General features: G+C 30.3%; 3 protein-coding genes across 3 annotated transcripts; all 3 read left to right on the top strand.

Annotated features, from left to right (window-relative positions):
* Positions 1-1,014: 1,014 nt before the first annotated feature.
* LOC131847479 (uridine 5'-monophosphate synthase-like) lies at positions 1,015-3,669 on the top strand. The gene is given in 5 exon segments (XM_059197065.1): positions 1,015-1,739; positions 2,188-2,665; positions 2,783-3,255; positions 3,339-3,376; positions 3,378-3,669. Coding segments are annotated over 5 exon segments (1,425 nt in total). The 5' UTR covers positions 1,015-1,595.
* A 122-nt stretch (positions 3,670-3,791) lies between these two features.
* On the top strand, positions 3,792-5,728 carry LOC131847507 (uridine 5'-monophosphate synthase-like). Its single transcript, XM_059197088.1, has 4 exons — positions 3,792-3,815; positions 4,248-4,725; positions 4,843-5,312; positions 5,396-5,728. Exons 1-4 carry the CDS (start codon positions 3,792-3,794, stop codon positions 5,726-5,728), a joined length of 1,305 nt encoding a protein of 434 aa, XP_059053071.1.
* Positions 5,729-6,488: 760 nt separating this feature from the next.
* LOC131847508 (uridine 5'-monophosphate synthase-like) lies at positions 6,489-7,801 on the top strand. The gene is made up of 3 exons (XM_059197089.1): positions 6,489-6,798; positions 7,267-7,388; positions 7,490-7,801. Exons 1-3 carry the CDS (start codon positions 6,489-6,491, stop codon positions 7,799-7,801), a joined length of 744 nt encoding a protein of 247 aa, XP_059053072.1.
* Positions 7,802-12,234: the final 4,433 nt, after the last annotated feature.

Raw genomic sequence — 12,234 nt, forward strand, 5'->3', positions numbered from 1 at the left:
AGAAGAAGGCAAGAGCATTTATTGGCATTTTATTTAAGTACCGATCTATATACTACTACTACTATTATACTATAGATGTGAAATAAATGGAATACAAAGAAAAATATCGTTTTATTGTCTATATTTTATCGTTACATGTAATAAAATCGTCGAACTTTAACAAGGCGAAATCTGTGTTGTAATTTGTAAATTTGTGTGTTTACTTCCTCTCGTATACCTACTGATGATATATATATATTTATAAAATAAAGTATCGTTCTACAATTAGAATGAGAATTTCACATTACTGCAATGAAATAAGAACCATGGGTACAACGATAGCCTTTATAGGGGAACAAAATGAAATTTACGTACCTACGTAGGAGAAATAAGGGAAAATTAAACGATAATGTAGGAGAGAATGAGAATGATATAATTGTCTACTGTGGGTTAGGTGGGTAGGTACATTCGAATCATATATATCTATCTATAATTAATAATGATATATGATGTATATATAGTTGTTCTTGTAACAAAACATCCCGTCCCCTGGATGAATGGAACCAAAGAAGAATGTTATATGTGCTTCTTACGACGCGACGCTAGACTCTAGTTTACATTTACCTACATGTGTTGTGTTCTACACGTGTTACAAGGCAATTATTGTTTACTATCGTAATTAACTGTTTAATTAAACAACACGCATACATACATACTACTACTAGACATACTATTTCAAATTATTAATCAATTATTATTTCTTACCAAGTAATAAGGTATTACCTATACCTATGTAAACATTTTTCGATCTAGAGGACATACTGGCTGGTTGTAAAAAAATCGTGTATCACTTGTTTTTTTTTTTCACAAAATTTAGTATTCTGTATCAATTTTACGGAAAAGAACGGGTTAAATTTTGGACATACTCGGAATTAGTAATCATGGGTTTTCAAGTGTAATGTTATTACGTAGCTTATTTTAGACAGCTTATTTGATGAGAAAGTTTTATTAGTAATTTGTACGATTAGAGTCATGTTTTTTTTAAGCTACATGGCACTTAAACTCAACAAACGTTATAAAAAAAAATCGTTTGTGGTCCTAGCTATTATTATACTTATTAAGCATTCATGGGTATTTTGTCAGTTATTATGTTTTTGTTACCAAGTCCTCTACACATAAAAATTAGGTTGAAATACATTCAACAAGCCATTTTTTTTAATAAGTTGTAAAGACGCTGAATTGGATATTTTTTTAAAAATCACATAATTTAGAATAACTCGAAACATATAGAGGGTCAAAATAATTGCATCTGAGCTCCTCTACCTAGTCCTGATGGGAAAACGTCGAGTCACCAGTAACCTTGTATACATGAGTAATATATTAGTTATCTGTGGTAATACCGATGGACAGAAACAAAAGATAGATGCTGACTGTTAAATAGTTCGTCCCGAAAATCATAGATGTCCTATATTTTGTTACGAGTTGTTCTTCCCCTCCCCTGAATGAATGGAACTGAATGGAACATTCTTAGCATCTTAGTACTGCGCTAACGCACATACACACGTGGTATAATATAATTGTTGTTTACTATCGTAATTTTGTTTAATCAAATAACAATGGCTTATAATACACTAGAAGAACTAGCAATAAAGTTGTTTGATATAGATGCAGTTAAATTCGGGGAGTTTAAGACGAAGAGTGGAACTATGACACCTGTTTACTTTGATTTGAGGGTTATAGTTAGTTATCCGGACGTAATGGTATGTGAAAAATTAATATTCTTACTAATAAGTTGTATCTAATACTGTCTTATATTAACTTGAATTTATTGTACGACGTCAGATTCGACATTAGTTGTGTTTCATATTATATCTATTCCCAGGTTATTGAGACTGGTACTGTGGCTGTCATGTGGTGTTTTATAGAGTATCTATTGTATTCAAAATATTTATAATAATAATGTGTAAAGGGACCGGCTATATTATCAATTTAATTAACGACAATAATAAAATTATTTTTTTATTATTCAGAATTGAAATGAAATATGATTTTAATAATTTATTTGACTTGTATAAACATACTTGTGTTATAAACAGATGTTCAATATTTTAATATTTCAGATCCAATTCTAAAAGTGAATACACTTCAGGAATATAATTTGCTATTTTTGCATTATTTAAATATTAATTATCTACTTGTTTTTTTCAGGAACTATTAACAGTCCTGCTTTACGACATTGTTAGTAACCATAAAAAATATGATCACATATGTGGAGTCCCTTACACAGCTCTACCAATTGCTACTTTACTTAGTGTTAAGGTAAAGAAACCAATGCTATTGCGAAGAAAAGAGGCAAAAGCATATGGTACTAAGAAAATGATAGAAGGTCATTATAAAGTGGGTGAAACTTGTCTTATAATTGAAGATGTAGTAACTTCTGGTTCTAGTGTATTAGAAACAGTCAAAGATTTAAATAAAGAAGGGTTAATAGTTAAAAATGCTATAATTATTTTAGACAGAGAACAAGGTGGCAGAATGAATCTTGAATCCAATAATGTATATATTGATTCACTATTTACAATGACTGAGTTAATTGACATTCTCGAAAAACATAAAAAGATTACAAAAGAAATGTCTATAAAGATTCACAAATATTTAAGAGAAGTTAAAGCACCAGTAACTAAAGGTAAGTGCATATATCTGATTTCTATATAAGATTTACCATTTATTATATCAACTCCTTGATATAAGTTATTTTGTTGATGTCCATTTCCAACAATTTAATAATACTCATTGTTTGCAGATTCATTTGAGGACAGAATTCGAATACCTTTCGAGAAGAGAGCAGAGTTATCAAAGAATCTAGTAGCAAAACAACTCTTTAACATTATGTCTATTAAAAAAACAAACCTATGTTTATCTGTCGATTTGACATCAACTGTAAAAATTCTCGAACTTCTTGAAAAAGTAGGAGAATACATATGCTTAGTGAAAACCCATGTTGATATTATAGAAGATTTTACTTCTGATTTCATTTCTCGACTTAAACAATTAGCGGACAGATTTAATTTTTTGATTCTGGAGGACAGGAAATTTGCGGATATTGGTAACACAGTATCATTACAATATCAAAAAGGGTTATATAAGATTTCAGAATGGGCAGATTGTGTGACATCTCATTCTTTACCTGGAGAGGGTATATTGAAGGCTCTGAGCAGTGCATGTACTGGAATAGAAAACCGTGGTGTATTTCTTCTAGCTGAAATGAGCAGTGAGGTATAAATAGAATCTTAGCTCTTAGATGAAACGAAATTTAAACTTAGAACCTGGTTATGTAAACAAATTATTTTTTTTGACAGGGAAATTTGATCTCTGCAGAATACAGAGAAGAAAGTGTGCATGGCTTCAAAGAATCCAAATATAATTACTGGTTTTGTATGCCAAAATAAGGATACATTTAAAGATCCTGGGCTGTTACAATTAACTCCTGGCGTACAACTCGAAAGTGCTAAGGATGATCTGGGTCAAGTATACAATACACCAGAAAAAGTAATTTTAGAAAATGGTGCAGATATTGTGGTTGTTGGGCGCGGAATAGTCAATGCAAAGAGCCCAGAAGCACAGGCGGTCGTTTACAGAGATGCTTTATGGAAATGTTATTCAAAAAGAATCTCAGGTAAATTAGAGTAAGTGTTAGTTGAGTAAAAAATTATTATTATATATATATATATATATATATATATATAATTATGGTATAGTAATTATATAACTAAAGAAGTAGTAATTGAGCGACGGAGCTGAGCTCGGCATCTATGCAATGGCGCTATATCTATAAAGTCAATTTTAGATTTGTTTTGGTTTAATACTGTCTTATATTAACTTGAATTTATTGTACGACGTCAGATTCGACATTAGTTGTGTTTCATATTATATCTATTCCCAGGTTATTGAGACTGTACTGTGGCTGTAATGTGGTGTTTTGAAGAGTATCTATTGTATTCAAAATATTTATAATAATAATGTGTAAAGGGACCGGCTATATTATCAATTTAATTAACGACAATAATAAAATTATTTTTTTATTATTCAGAATTGAAATGAAATATGATTTTAATAATTTATTTGACTTGTATAAACATACTTGTGTTATAAACAGATGTTCAATATTTTAATATTTCAGATCCAATTCTAAAAGTGAATACACTTCAGGAATATAATTTGCTATTTTTGCATTATTTAAATATTAATTATCTACTTGTTTTTTTCAGGAACTATTAACAGTCCTGCTTTACGACATTGTTAGTAACCATAAAAAATATGATCACATATGTGGAGTACCTTACACAGCTCTACCAATTGCTACTTTACTTAGTGTTAAGGTAAAGAAACCAATGCTATTGCGAAGAAAAGATGCAAAAGCATATGGTACTAAGAAAATGATAGAAGGTCATTGTAAAGTGGGTGAAACTTGTCTTATAATTGAAGATGTAGTAACTTCTGGTTCTAGTGTATTAGAAACAGTCAAAGATTTAAATAAAGAAGGGTTAATAGTTAAAAATGCTATAATTATTTTAGACAGAGAACAAGGTGGCAGAATGAATCTTGAATCCAATAATGTATATATTGATTCACTATTTACAATGACTGAGTTAATTGACATTCTCGAAAAACATAAAAAGATTACAAAAGAAATGTCTATAAAGATTCACAAATATTTAAGAGAAGTTAAAGCACCAGTAACTAAAGGTAAGTGCATATATCTGATTTCTATATAAGATTTACCATTTATTATATCAACTCCTTGATATAAGTTATTTTGTTGATGTCCATTTCCAACAATTTAATAATACTCATTGTTTGCAGATTCATTTGAGGACAGAATTCGAATACCTTTCGAGAGAGCAGAGTTATCAAAGAATCTAGTAGCAAAACAACTCTTTAATATTATGTCTATTAAAAAAACAAACCTATGTTTATCTGTCGATTTGACATCACCTGTAAAAATTCTCGAACTTCTAGAAAAAGTAGGAGAATACATATGCTTAGTGAAAACCCATGTTGATATTATAGAAGATTTTACTTCTGATTTCATTTCTCGACTTAAACAATTAGCGGACAGATTTAATTTTTTGATTCTGGAGGACAGGAAATTTGCGGATATTGGTAACACAGTATCATTACAATATCAAAAAGGGTTATATAAGATTTCAGAATGGGCAGATTGTGTGACATCTCATTCTTTACCTGGAGAGGGTATATTGAAGGCTCTGAGCAGTGCATGTACTGGAATAGAAAACCGTGGTGTATTTCTTCTAGCTGAAATGAGCAGTGAGGTATAAATAGAATCTTAGCTCTTAGATGAAACGAAATTTAAACTTAGAACCTGGTTATGTAAACAAATTATTTTTTTTGACAGGGAAATTTGATCTCTGCAGAATACAGAGAAGAAACTGTGAACATGGCTTCAAAGAATCCAAATATAATTACTGGTTTTGTATGCCAAAATAAGGATACATTTAAAGATCCTGGGCTGTTACAATTAACTCCTGGCGTACAACTCGAAAGTGCTAAGGACGATCTGGGTCAAGTATACAATACACCAGAAAAAGTAATTTTAGAAAATGGTGCAGATATTGTGGTTGTTGGGCGCGGAATAGTCAATGCAAAGAGCCCAGAAGCACAGGCGGTCGTTTACAGAGATGCTTTATGGAAATGTTATTCAAAAAGAATCTCAGGTAAATTAGAGTAAGTGTTAGTTGAGTAAAAAAATATTATTACATATATATATATATATATATATATATATATATATATATATAATTATGGTATAGTAATTATATAACTAAAGAAGTAGTAATTGAGCGACGGAGCTGAGCTCGGCATCTATGCAATGGCGCTATATCTATAAAGTCAATTTTAGATTTGTTTTGGTTTAATACTGTCTTATATTAACTTGAATTTATTGTACGACGTCAGATTCGACATTAGTTGTGTTTCATATTATATCTATTCCCAGGTTATTGAGACTGTACTGTGGCTGTAATGTGGTGTTTTGAAGAGTATCTATTGTATTCAAAATATTTATAATAATAATGTGTAAAGGGACCGGCTATATTATCAATTTAATTAACGACAATAATAAAATTATTTTTTTATTATTCAGAATTGAAATGAAATATGATTTTAATAATTTATTTGACTTGTATAAACATACTTGTGTTATAAACAGATGTTCAATATTTTAATATTTCAGATCCAATTCTAAAAGTGAATACACTTCAGGAATATAATTTGCTATTTTTGCATTATTTAAATATTAATTATCTACTTGTTTTTTTCAGGAACTATTAACAGTCCTGCTTTACGACATTGTTAGTAACCATAAAAAATATGATCACATATGTGGAGTACCTTACACAGCTCTACCAATTGCTACTTTACTTAGTGTTAAGGTAAAGAAACCAATGCTATTGCGAAGAAAAGAGCCAAAAGCATATGGTACTAAGAAAATGATAGAAGGTCATTATAAAGTGGGTGAAACTTGTCTTATAATTGAAGATGTAGTAACTTCTGGTTCTAGTGTATTAGAAACAGTCAAAGATTTAAATAAAGAAGGGTTAATAGTTAAAAATGCTGTAATTATTTTAGACAGAGAACAAGGTGGCAGAATGAATCTTGAATCCAATAATGTATATATTGATTCACTATTTACAATGACTGAGTTAATTGACATTCTCGAAAAACATAAAAAGATTACAAAAGAAATGTCTATAAAGCTTCACAAATATCTAAGAGAAGTTAAAGCACCAGTAACTAAAGGTAAGTGCATATATCTGATTTCTATATAAGATTTACCATTTATTATATCAACTCCTTGATATAAGTTATTTTATTGATGACCATTTCCAACAATTTAATAATACTCATTGTTTGCAGATTAATTTGAGGACAGAATTCGAATACCTTTCGAGAAGAGAGCAGAGTTATCAAAGAATCTAGTAGCAAAATAACTCTTTAACATTATGTCTATTAAAAAAACAAACCTATGTTTATCTGTCGATTTGACATCATCTGTAAAAATTCTCGAACTTCTAGAAAAAGTAGGAGAATACATATGCTTAGTGAAAACCCATGTTGATATTATAGAAGATTTTACTTCTGATTTCATTTCTCGACTTAAACAATTAGCGGACAGATTTAATTTTTTGATTCTGGAGGACAGGAAATTTGCGGATATTGGTAACACAGTATCATTACAATATCAAAAAGGGTTATATAAGATTTCAGAATGGGCAGATTGTGTGACATCTCATTCTTTACCTGGAGAGGGTATATTGAAGGCTCTGAGCAGTGCATGTACTGGAATAGAAAACCGTGGTGTATTTCTTCTAGCTGAATTGAGCAGTGAGGTATAAATAGAATCTTAGCTCTTAGATGAAACGAAATTTAAACTTAGAACCTGGTTATGTAAACAAATTATTTTTTTGACAGGGAAATTTGATTTCTGCAGAATACAGAGAAGAAACTGAACATGGCTTCAAAGAATCCAAATATAATTACTGGTTTTGTATGCCAAAATAAGGATACATTTAAAGATCCTGGGCTGTTACAATTAACTCCTGGCGTACAACTCGAAAGTGCTAAGGACGATCTGGGTCAAGTATACAATACACCAGAAAAAGTAATTTTAGAAAATGGTGCAGATATTGTGGTTGTTGGGCGCGGAATAGTCAATGCAAAGAGCCCAGAAGCACAGGCGGTCGTTTACAGAGATGCTTTATGGAAATGTTATTCAAAAAGAATCTCAGGTAAATTAGAGTAAGTGTTAGTTGAGTAAAAAATTATTATATATATATATATATATATAATTATGGTATAGTAATTATATAACTAAAGAAGTAGTAATTGAGCGACGGAGCTGAGTTCGGCATCTATGCAATGGCGCTATATCTATAAAGTAAATTTTAGATTTGTTTTGGTTTAAATAGAGTGACTTGACAGAGGTCCTATAAACTTTAGAAACTATAAAATACAGGTTCTTATATTTGTGTACAAACAGGATAGATCGTAAAATATATACTAAGCGGAAGTTTTATTTGTGAATAACTTTCGAAACATTCCAGTCTAATATATTTATTTAAGATATAAAAACAGATAAATGTCAATAACTTAAGTGCCTACTCATATATATATTATAAAACATACCTACCCTATATACCTAAGTCAATCTAATGTGAAAAATTTTTAGACGTCTCGTCATAGGACTTATTATATAAGTGCTTAAAATTAAAATTATTATATTCCCTATTCTTGCACTGATGACAACTAGTAAATCAAAGTATAATTAGCTTATGTGTAATATCTAGAAGTTAAGGTGGGTTGGTGGTGATATATATATTGTATTCTTACTATGTCACGCACAGAGCCGATATGCATCTATTTAGACATTCCTAGATAGACTTGTATTATGGTTGGTCAATTAAATACATCATGTATACAATAAACCTACAGAAGAAGGCAAGAGCATTTATTGGCATTTTATTTAAGTACCGATCTATATACTACTACTACTATTATACTATAGATGTGAAATAAATGGAATACAAAGAAAAATATCGTTTTATTGTCTATATTTTATCATTACATGTAATAAAATCGTCGAACTTTAACAAGGCGAAATCTGTGTTGTAATTTGTAAATTTGTGTGTTTACTTCCTCTCGTATACCTACTGATGATATATATATATTTATAAAATAAAGTATCGTTCTACAATTAGAATGAGAATTTCACATTACTGCAATGAAATAAGAACCATGGGTACAACGATAGCCTTTATAGGGGAACAAAATGAAATTTACGTACCTACGTAGGAGAAATAAGGGAAAATTAAACGATAATGTAGGAGAGAATGAGAATGATATAATTGTCTACTGTGGGTTAGGTGGGTAGGTACATTCGAATCATATATATCTATCTATAATTAATAATGATATATGATGTATATATAGTTGTTCTTGTAACAAAACATCCCGTCCCCTGGATGAATGGAACCAAAGAAAAATGTTATTTGTGCTTCTTACGACGCGACGCTAGACGCTAGTTTACATTTACCTACATGTGTTGTGTTCTACACGTGTTACAAGGCAATTATTGTTTACTATCGTAATTAACTGTTTAATTAAACAACACGCATACATACATACTACTACTAGACATACTATTTCAAATTATTAATCAATTATTATTTCTTACCAAGTAATAAGGTATTACCTATACCTATGTAAACATTTTTTGATCTAGAGGACATACTGGCTGGTTGTAAAAAAATCGTGTATCACTTGTTTTTTTTTTTCACAAAATTTAGTATTCTGTATCAATTTTACGGAAAAGAACGGGTTAAATTTTGGACATACTCGGAATTAGTAATCATGGGTTTTCAAGTGTAATGTTATTACGTAGCTTATTTTAGACAGCTTATTTGATGAGAAAGTTTTATTAGTAATTTGTACGCTTAGAGTCATGTTTTTTTTAAGCTACATGGCACTTAAACTCAACAAACGTTATAAAAAAAAATCGTTTGTGGTCCTAGCTATTATTATACTTATTAAGCATTCATGGGTATTTTGTCAGTTATTATGTTTTTGTTACCAAGTCCTCTACACATAAAAATTAGGTTGAAATACATTCAACAAGCCATTTTTTTTAATAAGTTGTAAAGACGCTGAATTGGATATTTTTTTAAAAATCACATAATTTAGAATAACTTGAAACATATAGAGGGTCAAAATAATTGCATCTGAGCTCCTCTACCTAGTCCTGATGGGAAAACGTCGAGTCACCAGTAACCTTGTATACATGAGTAATATATTAGTTATAATAATATATAATAATAATATAATAATATATTTTATTGACACCAATTTAAGTAGTTACAGTTATTCTCCTTATAAACTATTACATTTTTATTAAATACGCATTATACATATAATTTACCAGTAGCATCTATACTAGGCCGAGCCTGTATCATAGATACTACCTTCTTCCAGCGACAAATAGGTAAAAATTAAAATGTTGCAATTGCGTGGGTAGATTTACATTTCAACTTGTACAAAATATGAATGAATTGCATTGGCATCAATCCATTCGCATTTCGTAAACAGGTTTACAAGTGACTCAGCGCGACCACAATAACCATGAACATAAACAATATAATAACGTTAGTTAACAAACTAAAATAATATAGTTTTAATTTTATCTCTTTATATCTTAATGTACGCTTAATCTTAATTTTGTTTATAATAACAGTATATCGTAGATGTATATAAATATATATATTGCTTGTTTAAGGTGTATATTTTTAATGTTACATTTTCATACTATTTAATAAAGAGATGTATATATAATGGTGTGTATAGTGTTTACGTGTGTGTGTATGTGTATGAGTGTGTGTGATGTTTGTGTATGTGTGCGGTTGTATGTGTATGTACTCATGTTATTTTACTGCTACAAGAAGATTTTCAATGTCATTGTAATTTAATGATTTTAGCCATATTGTTAGAATTTCTTTACATTTTAAGTAATTGAGGTGATATATATCGATAATTTTATTAATTTTATTATAAAGCATAGGACCGAGGTACATTTGAAATTTATTAATAAAATAGCTTTTGAAGGGAATTCTTTGGCAAACATCTTTTCTACGAAGTTTCATCAGATCCATGCTAAATGGAGTTTTAAGGTGTTGGGACAACACTGTATCTCTTACAAACATTTGTCTAATGGTTAGCACATCAGTATCTGCATATAATTCTATAGTGGGATATCGAAAAGGTTTGAAGGTCATTACTTTTAGTATTGCTCTCTGTGCTCGCTCTATTTTTAATAAATGGGTTTTTCGTGCTCCACCCCAAGTAGTTATACAGTAACTTAATATTGACTGGACCAATGCAAAATAAACTTTTTTAATTAATTTAGAATCTGCTATATGTCGTAATGTTTTAAAAATATAAATAAGTCGTCGTGTTCATGATGATAGCAGGTCAATATGAGGTTTCCACGTTAGGTTTCGTCGAGTATAACTCCCAGGTATTTAATGGTGTCTGTTTTACATATGTAAACACAGTCACAGCTGTCGTTATTTGCGGGCGTTATATCATTGAAGCATTTATGTATTTTTATGTGAAAATTTTGTTCTGTGGGAATTAGTCTTTTTGTAATGCCAAAAGTAACATATTTTGTTTTAGCGATGTTTAATGTTAAAAGATTACTGTGTAACCATTGAGCCACTATTTGAAATCCGTTTTCAGCTAGAATTCTCGTCTCCTCCCATGTCTTCCCATAAAAAATTAAAGCAGTATCATCAGCATAAGTAAAGACTTTACAATTTTGAATTAATAAGTTACAGAGATCATTGACATAAAGTAAGAAAAGGGTAGGACCGAGGACACTACCTTGTGGTACTCCATGGGATATATCAGCTTTAGGGCTATAATAATCACCAATTTTAACTATTTGTTTACGGTTTGTGAGATAATCTTTGAACAAATCAAGCACTTTACCACGAATTCCACATATTTCCATTTTCTTTAAAAGAGTGGGGACATAAACTGTATCAAATGCCCTGGCAAGATCTAGAAACACACCAACACACTTATTTTTTGCATCTAAGTGAGTGGCTATAAATTCAGACATTTCTGAGACAGCGTCCTTCGTAGACTTGCCTGGTGTAAATCCGTATTGATTTGTTGACAATATATTATTATCATTAAGGTAAGACAATAGTCTCCTATTTATAATCTTTTCAAGTATTTTAGACATTGCCGGTAACAATGAAATAGGACGGTAGTTGCTTACATTATCACCATCTCCCTCCTTATATCTGGGATGTATTATTGATGTTTTAAATACGTTGGGAAAGGTAGCTGAACTTAGGCTCAGGTTACAAATATGCGTAAGTAAAGGCACCAAAATGTCTTTTGCCAGTTTTAGCAGTCTAGTAGGAATATTATCGTGTCCCATTGCCGAATCAGTTTTTAAATCAAGAATTATTGAATTTACTTCATCTTCTAAATAGCATAACCATAGAATTTACAGGACTATTTTCATCGAGATTTACTATATTTCCATTATAATAACAAAAATCTGAATTTTTCAGTAGCTTATCTGCTAGGTTCCGTCCAACATTGGCAAAATAGTTATTTACACGTTCTACCGCTTTCTCAGGGTTTGTTCTATTTTAAGCAAATTAGTTTCAG

The sequence above is a fragment of the Achroia grisella genome, unplaced genomic scaffold, assembly GCF_030625045.1.
Source record: "Achroia grisella isolate CSIRO2021 unplaced genomic scaffold, CSIRO_AGI_Agris_v1 utg537, whole genome shotgun sequence".
Lineage (NCBI taxonomy): Eukaryota > Metazoa > Arthropoda > Insecta > Lepidoptera > Pyralidae > Achroia > Achroia grisella.

What these genes read in the sequence shown, in the direction of transcription:
- LOC131847507 (XM_059197088.1), top strand. Translation starts at nt 3,792, where the DNA reads ATGCAATGGCGCTATATCTATAAA. An exon ending in AATGGCGCTATATCTATAAA is followed by an intron (nt 3,816 to 4,247) that starts GTCAATTTTAGA and finishes TGTTTTTTTCAG; the next exon opens with GAACTATTAACAGTCCTGCT. An exon ending in TAAAGCACCAGTAACTAAAG is followed by an intron (nt 4,726 to 4,842) that starts GTAAGTGCATAT and finishes CATTGTTTGCAG; the next exon opens with ATTCATTTGAGGACAGAATT.
- LOC131847508 (XM_059197089.1), top strand. Translation starts at nt 6,489, where the DNA reads ATGATAGAAGGTCATTATAAAGTGGGTGAAACTTGTCTTATAATTGAA. An exon ending in TAAAGCACCAGTAACTAAAG is followed by an intron (nt 6,799 to 7,266) that starts GTAAGTGCATAT and finishes ATAAGATTTCAG; the next exon opens with AATGGGCAGATTGTGTGACA. An exon ending in TAGCTGAATTGAGCAGTGAG is followed by an intron (nt 7,389 to 7,489) that starts GTATAAATAGAA and finishes TGATTTCTGCAG; the next exon opens with AATACAGAGAAGAAACTGAA.